General features: G+C 34.5%; 1 protein-coding gene across 1 annotated transcript in view; it reads left to right on the top strand.

The window, feature by feature from the left end:
- Positions 1-14,450, top strand: part of HLTF (helicase-like transcription factor) — a 64,902-nt gene that overhangs the window by 42,880 nt on the left and 7,572 nt on the right. Inside the window, exons 15-23 of the mRNA XM_010858121.1 lie at positions 701-844; positions 2,209-2,347; positions 3,042-3,177; positions 4,695-4,874; positions 8,898-9,022; positions 9,488-9,666; positions 10,803-10,928; positions 11,245-11,357; positions 11,700-11,880. Coding sequence (XP_010856423.1) covers positions 701-844; positions 2,209-2,347; positions 3,042-3,177; positions 4,695-4,874; positions 8,898-9,022; positions 9,488-9,666; positions 10,803-10,928; positions 11,245-11,357; positions 11,700-11,880 — 1,323 coding nt within the window. The remainder of the gene's footprint in view (positions 1-700; positions 845-2,208; positions 2,348-3,041; positions 3,178-4,694; positions 4,875-8,897; positions 9,023-9,487; positions 9,667-10,802; positions 10,929-11,244; positions 11,358-11,699; positions 11,881-14,450) is intronic.

The raw sequence follows: 14,450 nt of genomic DNA on the forward strand, positions 1-14,450 counted from the left end.
GAGTTTCAGCTTTAGCATCATTCCTTCCAAAGAAATCCCAGGGCTGATCTCCTTCAGAACGGACTGGTTGGATCTCCTTGCAGTCCAAGGGACTCTCAAGTGTCTTCTCCAACACCACAGTTCAAGAGCAACAGTTCTTCGGCACTCAGCTTTCTTCACAGTCCAACTCTCACATCAACCAGGAGAGCAGCAACCTGGTCTTATTTTTTTCTTTAGCTGTACCATCTTTCTAGTTTATACCTGACAAATAGTAGTCTTATAATAAATGAATGAAAGTGGATACTGTGCTTGAAACTCTACCTACATTCATGAAAATATTCCTTAACTGTTCTTTTATTATTTAATTTTTAAAGATTAAACTGGAATCATTAAAGATCCTTTTTGTAGAATACTAAATTTAAAAAAACCTAATTACTATCTTAAAAGAGCTTGGTTGCTTTTAACTTCTAAAGATGAAGCAGCCGCTTACTGATAGGGCCAGGCAAAATTTATATAACTTATTATGACTGTAAATATGTCAGTTTCTCTGGCAATAAAATATTAGTATTGTTATTATTGTTTTAGTTTAGATTTCGTGAAACTTGTTTTTATGGGATTTTAGTAGTTTGACTTGTGAAACTGCCAAGACAGTATATTTTATATACATATTAAACCTGATACTAATCTTCTCATTATTAAAATATTTCTAATTTTCTTTTAGGACCAGTTTGGACAACACATAAAATCAGATGTGCACTTGAATTTTTATGTTTATTATGGTCCTGATCGTGTTAGAGACCCAGCATTGCTTTCAAAACAGGATATTGTTTTGACTACATACAATATTTTAACTCATGACTATGGTGTAAGTGTGTTGATACTCAAGAGATTTTCAGAAGTTGAATTTAAGAAATTGCTTCAGGTTTCTAAAGTGTTCTAAAATTTAGGCTTTATATTCTTCCCTTTTTTCTTTCTGAATATATAAGAAATAAATAGGAAATTTTTTAGTAAAATATTTTATTAAAATTAATTTCACCTATATCTTGTTACTTAAGTGTGGCTACTAGAAAATTGAATATGACATATGTGCTTGCACAACATTCCTGTTGGACAGTGCTGCTCTAGACCCTTTTTTCAGAACCATTTATGTGCATACCTATCCACATAATTTAGCATATAATTTCAGGAACTGGTGGGAGTGCCCTGAATCCCTCTGTGGGCTCTACTTCCAAATTAAGGATCTCTGTTTCAGGAGTTGTTGGGTTTCTTTAGATGTGGAATTTGCCACATCATCACTGCACAGATGGAGAAACTTGAGCATCAAGCTGTCCTTCCAGCTGTGATCACAGCTAGTGTGGGGACCCCGTCCTCTGATCTTCTGGGGTGTGGGGCTGCCTTGCCCTCATGAACAGGTGTGGAGGGCAGGCCCTGGGTGTCACCTCTTAGAGGGTGATGCTGCTGTTCTGCCTCTCTAGTTGCCACAAGAGAAAATTGTTTTTTTAATATTTTGCCAAAAAAAAGAAGGTTCAACTTCCTTTAGATAATTTAGGAATATTTTATATTTAGACCACTTAAATTTTTAAATTTGAATTTACGTGTATCCAGCAATTGGTCAATGAATTCTTTTTCTAATTTGGAATATTGTTTTCTGTCACAGTGATTTAATAATTGTTTATCTCTATTTAAAAATAAGCTTTTTTAATATCTGAAACTTAGGAGTTTCCCAATTCATTTAGGATTTCAATTGTCTAGTTCCAGTTGTTAAGTGAAAATGTTCTCCAAAATACTTTATTATAAAAATTTTAGTCTTCAGGTAAGAACGTTGATTTTTACATAAAAAAGTCATTGTGTTATATTCAAGTAATTCTTATAGCTGACATCATATGTCATATGTTTGACTCTGAGGCATGATAACTTAGTGTTTTGAACCATGATCTAAGCAGAAAGCTAGACAACCTGGATTTGAATGCTAGCTCAGCACTTCCTAGCTGTGGTACTTTGAGCAACATATACCATACCTTGGTGCTTCAGTTTTCTCATTTGTAAAATAGGAATAATAATACTTTATAAGTTGGTGAACATTCAATAATTTAATGTATGTAATGCTTAAAGAAGTACCTACCACATAGTAAGTGATGATATTAAAAGATAAGAACTCATGTTATCAAATTACATAAAATATTATTTTAATTTCCCATGTTTTTAATTCATATGAAATATTCATTTTAGACTAAGGGTGACAGTCCATTACATAGCATAAGGTGGCTAAGAGTGATCCTGGATGAAGGCCATGCCATACGGAATCCAAATGCTCAGCAAACAAAAGCTGTACTTGATTTAGAAGCAGAAAGAAGATGGGTTTTGACAGGTAATGATATGGATTTTGAGATAACATATACTATCTCACTGGATTTTGAGATAGCATTTACTTTAGAAAAGTTAATTCCAAAATACATATTGTTAAGTAAGTTATGAGGTAACTTGTAAATTTGAAGTGGATATAAAGTCTTTCCAAAAATTAATTATAGAAATAATTTTATAAAACTGACTTTTTTTCATAACTGCCCATGATACAGCAACATTTGAATTATAGTTTATTTATAGAACAGTCACCAGCATAATTTTTCAACATTGGATTTGACACTTTAATTCTCCAATCAGAATCTTGATTTCTCTGTTTCCCATCTTGGAGCTTGTTTGCTACATGTGAACTGTACTGGAAGATGGGGACAAGAATATAAACTCAAAAATTATTTTTTTTCTTCTTTCTAGTGCTGCTGATTTAAAAATCTGATAAACAAATGTTCTTGATAAGGGGAAAGTTAAGTTTACGGGATCTGTGTTCTTTTTGTTAGTATGGCAAGTGAGAGCTAAAAGTTAGAGCCAGACTGGATTTTGAGATTGTCTGTATGTTTAACAAAGCATTATAGTCACAGCTTAATAGTGGGTATGCTTAGAACTAAGTGCCCATTGTCAAGTGTTGTCTCAGTTAATTGGGCCATGTGGATATTTTGACTGTGTACTCTTGCTGTAGAATTATAAGAGTTTTCTATTCTCTTTAGGCACTCCAATTCAGAATTCTTTAAAGGACTTGTGGTCTCTTCTTTCCTTTTTAAAACTTAAACCATTTGTTGATAGAGAATGGTGGCATAGAACAATACAGCGTCCTGTCACAATGGGAGATGAAGCTGGACTTAGGTAAGTAATTTCACAACTGATAGCTGTAAGTAATTGTTAGCAGCTTGAACCAGTTGCCACTTTCATTATCCCTTTAACCTGACTGTTGTGGCTTTCCTCTCCAAAACATGTTCACAGCTTAATGCATTTGACTCTCAAAATCTAAGTATTCTTGTTTATGGAGATGAAAATTTCTAACTATCACTGAAAGGTTAACCAGACTTTCCACTGATTTTAGTCAAAACTGTGAAGAAAGAGCAGAGCTATATGGTCTTTGTGTGTTACTCTTACCCTCAAAACCACCATTAATAAACAGTAATAGGAAAAACATTATATGCTCAGAGAATCCAATATGCACTAAATTTTCATAACTGAGTGATAAGCTTTAGATAGTTTTAGAGTGATAATTGAATGATGTGATAATACAGTGGCATCACCAAGAGTTTCTACAAAAGAGAAAGTTGTTTCTGGTGGAGATAGATAAAAGTTGAGAACATAAAAGTCAACTTGGTGATAGCCATTTTAAAAGCAAGGTATTCGGCTAACGTGGTTCAGATATTTTGCTACAGTGGTGGGTTTCAGACAGGGTTTAGGATTCATTAGCAGTTTGTAAAATCATAAAGATGGCAACTAGCATTATAGCTGTTCATTACATAAAATGAAATAGAGTAGAAGATTTAATAAAACAGCAGAGTGTATCACACAGTATCATTTTGTGAAGTATTCATTTCTCCTCATGTGTGTGTTTGTGTATGTGTTTGTTGGATAGAGTAAAATAAACTTCTTACTGTGAGTTACAGTGAAAAAGGTTCAAAAGCCACTAACGTAGCTTGCAGTATTATCTACTTGATTCCTTAGAATCAACTGTTTGAATTCTAATTTAAGAAATTGTATTTATATTTCAGTGTTAGGAAAATATCTTTTTTTAAAGAGTTGATATGCTTCCTTTTTTCCCTGATACTGAGAAAAGAGAGTGTAAAGATTGTAGAATCTAAAAAGGCATTTATCCCTCTTCTGAATTGTCACATCATGTTTTTATTTTTGGTATTCATTATTTTATAAAAATTATTTACATACCTTGATTTTCATATTACTGGAGAGCCTTTTTGAAGATAAGATCTTACTCATATTTATGAACTTATGATACTTACTATAATGCCTTGTGCGTAATAGGTGCTTATTAAGAATTTGAGTGTCAAACATTGGGTGATATAGCTGACAGAATTGAGACTTAAGTAAAAAGGGTTAGTGATTAGAAAAATGGGGAGACGAGTATAAGAAAAATAAGGACAGAATAAAAGATTAAACTGTGACAGGTATTGAATTGAGAGCAAATTTAGATGCGTTTTGTTGCTCTAATTTTCCCTGTAGAATATGTTTGTCATTATCAGATTGGATAAAAATCCCTAAACATTTTTTTTTCCCAAATCTTTACTAAGTTTATAAAACTAACAGATTAATATATTTATTTTTGTTCTCATTGAATCAACTTATGTAGGAATAAAAAGTTATATAATTATTTGTTTTATTTTGACTAGGCGTTTGCAGTCCCTAATTAAAAATATTACACTTAGAAGAACAAAGACAAGCAAAATTAAAGGAAAACCTGTTTTGGAGTTACCAGAACGTAAAGTATTTATTCAGCACATTACACTTTCAGATGAAGAGAGAAAGATTTACCAGTCTGTGAAAAATGAAGGCAAAGCTACTATTGGAAGGTATGGAGAAAGAAAGTCATTTTAGAAATTAGTTTTTTTCTTTGTTAACTTTAATTGAAGAGCCTTTTTAAAAATGTAAGTTATAAAAGCCTTCAGTACACTGAAGTATAATTTGTTTTTAAGTATTCAAACTACTTTTTTACAAATTAATAGTTGGAGTGAAATAGTATTATAATTCACCAGGTAAGTAACTCCTACAGTTAGGCAAAAAAGTTTATGTGAAATGGCAAGTTTTGAATTGCTAGTCAGAAGACCTTGCTTGCTTCTATTCCTGTTTTTGTGACATGGAAGAAGATTAAAAGCATTGAAAAAAGTATACATAGGGAAAATAAACCTATTAAAGACTAAAACTTGAAATTTTTATAGTGCTCAGGGAATATCATTTCACCAAGAAGGTAATATGTGGCAAAAGATTTAGAGAAGACTGGGGCTAGGGGACATTTCTGGCAGAGGGGAACAGCAAGTGTAAAGGTCCTGAATTGGGAGCAAACTAGAGAAACTTGAGCAACAAAGAGGCAACTGTGGCTGGAGACTATGAGCAAGGTGGAAAATAGTAATGATGCTAGAGAGCTGTTGGAGTAGGGGCGGGTGACAGTTATGTAAGGCATTGTGGCATATTTCAGGAACTTTGGCTTTTACTGTTTATGAGATTTAGGAACCTCTGAAGTGTTTTGAACTGCAAGAGTGACTTAATTTTAATTTTATTTTAAAGTATCACTGGCTGTTGTGTTATTTAGTAATAAGGCATAAATAGAACAGTTGGGACTTCTCAGGTCTCAGGTGGCGCTAGTGGTAAAGAAACTGCCTGCCAGTGCAGGAGACATAAGAACTGCAGGTTCGGTCCCTGGCTTGGGAAGATCCCCTGGAGGAGGGCACGGCAACTCACTCCAGTATTCTTGCCTGAAGAATCCCCATGAACAGAGGAGCCTGGTGGGCTACCGTCCATAGGGTTGCAAAGAGTCAGACATGACTGAAGCGAGTGAGCACAGGGAGAACAGTGGCAGTAATCAAAGTAAGAGATGATGGTGTTTTTTTACTGCAGTAGTAGTGATGAGGAGGGTGAGAAATGCCTAGGTTTTGTTACATTTTGAAGGGAGAGCCAACAGAACTTGCTGATTTATATAGTGTGGGGTGTGAGAGAAGTGGAAGATTACTGCAAGGTTTTTCACGTGAGTGACTAGAAGGATGAAATTGCCATTTGCAGAATGTATCTATGGGAGGAGCAGAATTTTTTCAGGGAAAATGAGAAACTCCACTTTGGACACATTGATTCTGTGATCCCTGTGTGTTTTCCAAGTGGAGATGTCACATACTCAGTTGGATATGAGGTTAAAGTTCATAGGAATTATCTTGGTTTGATACACATTTGAAAGTCACCTGTGTGTAAATGATAATTAAAGCCATGGGACTGGATAAGGTCACCAAGAGAGTGAGTGAAGTTAGAGAAGAGTTCTAACAAGACAGAAGTAGCTGGTGAGGTAGGAGGAGGCTTCTACTTCAGTATCTGGCACTCGAAAGGAATTTCTTAAACTGAAATAATGATTTTCAGTGTAAGAAGTGATGCCAGGAAGTAGTTAGACTATTGGTAAATGTTATTGTGTTTGAAAGATTGAAAAAAAAAATAACTTTATTGAAACTGTTCTTAAATAAGTATTTTAAAAATATCTTAATAGGTAATACATTTACAAACATTGAGCAGTTACTAGGTGTTAATGCATCTGAGAGTGCTTTATGTGTACTAATTCACAGCAGTTCTATTAAGTCAGTACAAAGATTACCTACATTGTACTGAGGAAGAATCTGAGGCATGGAGGCAGTTAGTTGACTTACCTTGTGTCACACAGCTAATGACAGAGCTGGTGCTTAAACTCAGGCAGTTTGATTCTAGAATTTGTAAGTTTAATCTTTATATTGCCTGTTCTTGCATTGTTGTTGTTGTGTGCGTGCTCAGTTGCATTTGACTCTTTATGACTCCATGGACTGTGTAGAACGCCCAGGCAAGAATACTGGAGTGGGTAGCCATCTCCTGCTCCAGGGGTTCTTCCCGACCCAGAGATCAAACCCAAGTTTCCTGCATCTCCTGCGTTGGCGGGTGGATTCTTTACTACTGTGCCACCTGGGAAGCCTGTATTCCTGAATACTGAGAAGCATTTGTTGCCATAATACTACCCTTACTAATAATATTAGCACATATGTATCGTTCATTGTAGTTCCGCACCATTGTAAATGCTTTGCATGTGGTAACTTTTTTAATATAGCAATCCTATTAGGTATGTATTATGCCACTGTTACAACTGAGGAAGCTCAAGGCACAGGTTGAGAAACCTGCCCAAGGTTTCACAGTTAAACTGAGAGTCAGGTTTTGAATTCAGATAGTTTAGCTCTGAAGTCTGTCCTCTTAACCCTTAGGCTATATTTCTTCTATTGCCTTAATACTTAAATATCAGATTGCCTTGTTATATAATGGTATATAATTTTTGGATCACTCATTCTTCCTTCAGAAACTTTATTGTCTTTTTTCTATATTTTATATTGAATCTTTCCCTTGAAAACCTTGATTTTATTTTTAAGAAAAGTCCAGCAATTTCACGAGGACCTCTCTCTGTTGATTTTTTTTTTTCCCCTGGAACAGATGGTACCATTTAAATCTGTAGAGTCCAGGTACCCCTGTACCCCACTTTGGGAAAGTTTTCTTAAATATTGCTTTCTGCTCCATCATTTTATTTCTCTCTGTGTAGGTTGGATAGTCTTTGTTTTTTCATAGGTATCATTTTACTCTAATCTTTTATATCTTTCTGTTTAATTTTGCTTTTTTTCAATCCTGTTTCCCACATTCTTTCCTGTGTTTTTATCAATGGCTAGTCCAGTGGCTCAGTGGGAAAGAATCCACCTGCAATGCAGGAGACAGGGGTTTGATACCTGTATGGGGAAGAATCCCTGGAGGGGGCCATGGTAACCCACTCCAGTATTCTTGCCTGGAGAATCCCATGGACAGAGGAGCCTGGTGGGCTACTGTCCATATGGTCACGAAGAGTCAGACATAACTGAAGCGACTGAGCACATACCCACACAGTCTCTTTTATGCTGGCTTTGCTGTGGCTTTCTCTGATAGTTCACTTTTCTCTTTCTCACTCTTTAGCTGTACCAGGCTCGTTTTTGATCTCTGTTTTGTTTTGCCATACCTTTTCAAAGTTTTGTCTCTGCCTTAAGCTATTGGTGTTTTTTTAGGAGGAACTGTTTTATCGAGTGGTATTATCATGGCAGAATTCTTGGTCATAATTTTTAATTTGTTCTATGGAAACTTTTTTCTGGTGAGTTTTCTTTCTCCCTTGATCTGTGCTGATTATTACTCTTATATGAATGTCCTGAGTTCTTTCTGGACTAGCTTTTTGCAAGAGATTCATCATACAAAGGGATAGGAATCATAGCTGTATCTTTGACTGGTAGGAAATATATCCTATTTAATTATGACTCAGGGTGTTACATGTGAGTTCTTGCAACAGAGATCAGAAGCTTTAGGGTTCCCTATGATATGGAATGCTGTGCTTGTAGTATTTTCTGGAAAAAAAACAAACACACACACTAGGTCAGTGTGTTTCCTTATTCAGTTTGTCTTCCCTCTGTCCTGGTATAAACTTGTCCTGGGATGTTCAAGCCATGAGCCATGCACCCTATTTTTGTTTCTGCATGTAAGAGATGGTGGTTTTCTCCTTAGGGCATGCTGCCTATTTTGAAGAATTGTGCTCTGGCAGGTCTGCTTGAGATCTGCAGTCATCTCTCTCATTATCTTCCTATTTGACATTACCTGTAGTTTGTAGCCATTTCTCATATACTTTGCTTTATTGGTGTAAATCTCATGGTTTCATTAAAGGTAAGAGTTTACTTTTCTGTTTTCCATTCTTGTTTTGAAGTGATTTCTAGGGAAGAAGAGAACAATGCTATTTGTGTGTGTGTGTGTGCTGTTTTAGAATAGGAAATACTGTTTTTAGAGGCCTTCATAGTATTTAACATTTTCACCTCTAGGTATTTTAATGAAGGGACTGTCCTTGCACACTATGCAGATGTCCTGGGTCTTTTGCTTAGATTGCGGCAGATTTGTTGTCATACACACCTTCTTGCAAATGCAGTGTCTTCCAGTGGTCCTTCAGGTAGGTGAATGTGATTGGTTTACACATTATATTTATTAGAGATATTTAAGTCAAAATAAGAAATTGTTCATGTGGCCTAAATTTGGTTTGTCAAATGAACATTGATTTTTAGTATAGGACTGAACTGGAAATATACTCAAAAACCTCTTTAACAATGAAATGGAATATTAATGAGGTTTTCCAGGTTTCCCAATGATAGTCTTAGAAGAAAGGATCAAATTGCCTTTTATTCTATGGTAGTACCTGCAGATTGTGTTATAATATTGTTTCTGTGTAAGGTATGTTATGTGGAACTTCTGAATTTTTCTTAAAAATTCAAATTTAAGTCATGCTTTTTACCTATGATAAAAAAACAAAAGACTAAGAACTACCCAAGCAAAACTTTACCCTATATAAGGAGGATTAAGATTGTCTAGTCGTATTACAAGTCTTCCTCTGAAATTAATTATTCAGCCTTTTCTCTAGGGAATGATACACCTGAAGAACTACGAAAGAAGTTAATAAAGAAGATGAAGTTAATTCTGAGCTCAGGTTCTGATGAAGAATGTGCAATTTGCTTGGATTCTTTAATGGCCCCTGTCATAACACATTGTGCACATGTCTTCTGTAAACCTTGTATTTGCCAAGTCATTCAGAATGAGCAGGTGAGTTTTATGCCTAGTACAAATTCCGTGTTTGATGGTGTGGAGTTCCAGTGATGAGTATAATGAAAACCCAAGCCCAACAAAGACTATAAGGAGTTTTTCATTTGGGTTTGCTAGTGCACCTTTTATAGTTAATTTTATCAGTGTTTATATTTCATGTAACTAAACTCTTGTCATATAAAAAGACATAGCTTTGGAGGTATATTTCACAGTCAGTGTTTTAATTCTTCTGACTCTTCAGATCATTTCTAAGAAATAGACTTATAATGTGAGACACAAAGGTAATTTAAAATTTTCTAGTAAAACAGATCAATTTTTATAATGCATTTTTATTTATCCAGTATATCTAAAATATAAAAATTATTAATGAGATGCCTTATATGATTTTTTTTAAACTTAGGAGTTCAAAATTCAGTGGTATTGTGCACTTAAAGCACATCTCAATTTGTCTTTGCCATATTCAAACAGCTTAGTTGCCATGCCATGGCTATTGGACTGTTATGTCTAGGTAGGTCTAAATTTATATGAAGTGGAATAATCCTTTAAGCAATCCTTTTAAAGTATAATTTTTTTAAACATTTTTATGGAGAGGTAATATACATACAGGGGAAAATGCACCTCTTGATTGTACATATTTTCAGAATCTTTTGTATTGTAATGGTATTTGGTATGTAGTTCTTTTAGAGATAATCTTATTAGTATGCCAGACAACTGCTTTGAATGAACCTGCTAGGACTTAACATATCTGAACTACTTTATAAGCTATTAAGAAGGAATTGTTTTTCTTCTAAAGAATAGTTTCAATTAGTATGCTGAATTTTAATTAGCTCAAGAAACTGTTACTCATAGTTTCTTTATTTGGCTGAAAATAATATTTATTTTTTCAAGCTCTTGCTGCTTGTCAGGATTACCTACTTTTGCTCTCTTACCAATCCCACTTCCTACATTAGAACATTATATCTGCCTGGAGTTCAGCATGTACAGATTTATCTCAAATGGATGAATCTAATAAAAGGTTTAATAAAATGCTGACTATTAGGGATATGGAATTTACCTTGCCTTTTAAACGTTTTAGGCAAATTTACATTTCTGTTCCTTTGTTAAGTGTCACTCGTACTTTGTTCTTTCTTATATAGCCTCATGCTAAATGCCCTTTATGCAGAAATGATATACATGGAGACAGTTTAATAGAATGTCCTCCAGAAGAATTGGCATGCAACACTGAGAAAAAGTCTAATATGGAATGGACATCCAGTTCGAAGGTAAATATACATGTGCAAATATTTCAATATTTGTTTTATGTTTATATAAATAATCATATTTAAAAATAATAATTCTGCTTTTAATCTTGTCACTTGAGCATTATACTTTGTTGGTGGTTACTGGCTTTTTGTTTATATCTAGTGGTGAATTTAAGGGGAGAGAGAAAGGGTTTAAGATTATGAAAAATATGATAGTCTCAATTTTTTTAAAAAATTAGTGATCTTTTACATTTGCATTTTGGGGAGGTTATAATATGTCAGAACCTTTCTCTTCCCATTTAAAATGGAACCTAATGGGTGTCCTAATTTTTTTCAGATTAATGCTCTAATGCATGCATTGATCGATTTAAGAAAGAAGAACCCCAACATAAAAAGTTTAGTTGTTTCTCAGTTTACAACATTTCTGTCTTTAATAGAAACACCCCTCAGGTAAGTTAAACAGTGTTTTTCACTTTGAGCAAAAGGATTTTATATAAATGTTTTAATTTGAATCGCAAAAAAAACCACATTATTTCTGTTTTAGCAGTTTTATTCATCCATCTAAAATAACAGTAACAATAAAGAATATTCCTGAGAACTTAGAATTTTAAAGTTTAAGTCTTGAATTTATAGGAAAAAACGTTGACTGTAGAGCCTGACATATTAGTAGATGATTAGTACATATTTGTCAGAAGAAATGAATGAAAAAATTGGTTTAATGAAAAGATTACAATTACTTAACATGTTTTTATAGTGTAGTAACTTACTTGTCTCTTTTGTCCCCTCCATTAGAGCCTCTGGATTTGTATTTACTCGTTTGGATGGTTCCATGGCCCAAAAAAAAAGAGTTGAATCAATTCAGTGTTTTCAAAACACTGAAGCAGGGTCTCCAACTATAATGCTTCTGTCCTTAAAAGCAGGTGGAGTTGGTTTGAATCTTTCTGCAGCTTCTCGAGTTTTTTTAATGGATCCAGTAAGTAATTTTATAGACTTTTTGATCTGTTACTACCTCTTTACCAAATAGTTTTTTGTTTATTTTTTTAAAAGACCTTTATAGTTGTAACTGATGGTGAAAATGCTTAGGCAAACTTTAGAAATAGATAACAACTAGGAAATGTGTTTTGAGGGCTTTCTCTTTAAGTGCTTCACATAAATCAACTGAAATTCTCACAACATCTCTGTGAATAGATCTTGTTACTTATCCCTATTTTACAGGTGAGGAAACTGAAACCGAGATGTGAAATAACTTGCCCTATCACACAGCTAGTAATACACAAATCAGGATCTGAGTCCATGTTCATAAATACTGTGCTGTGCTTTTCTACTGTTCTTCTATATACAGAATATGTTCTGTTATGTCTAATGCTTTAGGGAAGTGTTTTCATTGATTTGGCCCATGAATAATGAGATCCTATTTTGTATCAGGGAATCTTCCAGATGTGGAATCTGACTATAAACAGAATAGACAAAGTAGCCACCATCATGGTACTAATAGTCTCAAGCTTTAATGTGCATAAGAATTAAGAAATACAGCTTGACCTCTGTCTTCAAATTTAGGAGTTCCTAGATGAGACCCAGGAAACTGCATTTTTATATGGGTGCAGGTGGTCCAGCATCACAATTTAGAAACAAATAACATTAATGGAATGTTTTGGGTAAATTTTAATGTCTGATACAGTTCAGTCACTGTGTGTGAAACAGGCCTAGGGATAGAGTGGGAGCTAAAATTCACTCTGAACTTGACTCATCAAACTGTGTGACTTAGAGTTGCATCCCCAAAGGAGCACTTTTTCTTGATTGTACAAAGGGCTTTTTTGGACTGGAAACCCTCTGAACTAATTCAGTTTCTAATTTGTATTGTGTTCTGTTTTGCCTAGAGGAAACCCTGTTCTATTTCTGTGTAACCACAGACTTAATTAAGGTTTGTAGTTTTAACTTGCTGCCTGAAACTCAGAAAATTCATAACATAAAGAAATTTTACTAAGATCCAAATTTTGAATTATTCTGGATATACAATCTAGTTGAAGCATATACCTGTTACCAAGGTTTTTTTTTTTTTTCACCTGAGGGTAACCTTTCCAGTAATATCACAGCCATAAGCCATACTCAGGCATTCATGGATTTCATGTTAATGCCATGGGGATGGCAGTGTATTGTATTTTCTTGCCTTAGTTCTGTGGATGAAGTTTTAAATATCTGCTGGAGTTCTGGTATTATGGTTATTATATAAACTATGCATTGTAACTATAGATAATAATTCTAGAAGCTGATTTTTGGAACAAATTCCCCAATTTTTTTTTCTTTGGTTATAATCTTAGTACTTGATAAGAAAGAGGTTGTTAATACCAAATACAGTAATTTAATTATTATTATAAAGTTGACCAGAGACTAAACTCTTTGAACTGTTATACTTTTAGAAAACTTACAGAATGTTAATAGTTTCATAGTAAGTTGATTGTTTTTCATTGAACATTTTAAGTTTCAAATATTGTTTCTAACTTTAAAACAAAAGCCAGGTCCCCAAAAAATAAGATTCAGTGGGAAAAAAATTGCTCATGAAAATGTTTTACATCTTTATGGAGTATTATATAAAAGATAAGATAAATTTTGATATTTCATTATGAACTTTTGATAAAGTTAATTGCTTCCTTCATCACTGCCTATGAGAATGGGAGCTGTCAGTTTTCTATTACCATGAGGTAAATTTTATTATACATCTTAGTCATACTTGTTATATACTGCCATTTCACCATGAGGTTTCTAGACAAAATACAGACAGCAGAAAGGAACATTTTATCTGGCCTTTAGTATAATGATTTTAAAGTGTGTCCAGTTGCAAACTACAAAATATTCACAGAATATGACTCTCAGTTTTAGAAAATCATAAGCTACATAAGTCCTTTAAATCTAACTTCTATACCAAAAAACAATCCCAAAATCAAATTATAGCAAGTTAATAGTTAAAAAAATCTCCTTTTCTCTAGATCTCAGTTCAGTTCAGTTCAGTTCAGTTCAATCGCTCAGTCGTGTCTGACTCTTTGCGACCCCATGAATCGAAGCACGCCAGGCCTCCCTGTCCATCACCAACTTCCGGAGTTCACTGAGATGTCCATCGAGTCAGTGATGCCATCCAGCCATCAAATCCTCTGTCGTCCCCTTCTTCTCCTGCCCTCAATCCCTCCCAGCATCAGAGTCTTTTCCAGTGAGTCAGCTCTTCGCATGAGGTGGCCAAAGTACTGGAGTTTCAGCTTTAGCATCATTCCTTCCAAAGAAATCCCAGGGCTGATCTCCTTCAGAATGGATTGGTTGGATCTCCTTGCAGTCCAAGGGACTCTCAAGAGTCTTCTCCAACACCACAGTTCAAAAGCATCAATTCTTCGGCGCTCAGCCTTCTTCACAGTCCAACTCTCACATCCATACATGACCATAGGAAAAACCATAGCCTTGACTAGATGGACCTTTGTTGGCAAAGTAATGTCTCTGCTTTTGAATATGCTATCTAGGTTGGTCATAACTTTTCTTCCAAGGAGTAAGCGTCTTTTA

This window comes from Bison bison, unplaced genomic scaffold (assembly GCF_000754665.1).
Source record: "Bison bison bison isolate TAMUID 2011002044 unplaced genomic scaffold, Bison_UMD1.0 scf7180017864384, whole genome shotgun sequence".
Classification (NCBI taxonomy): Eukaryota; Metazoa; Chordata; class Mammalia; order Artiodactyla; family Bovidae; genus Bison; species Bison bison.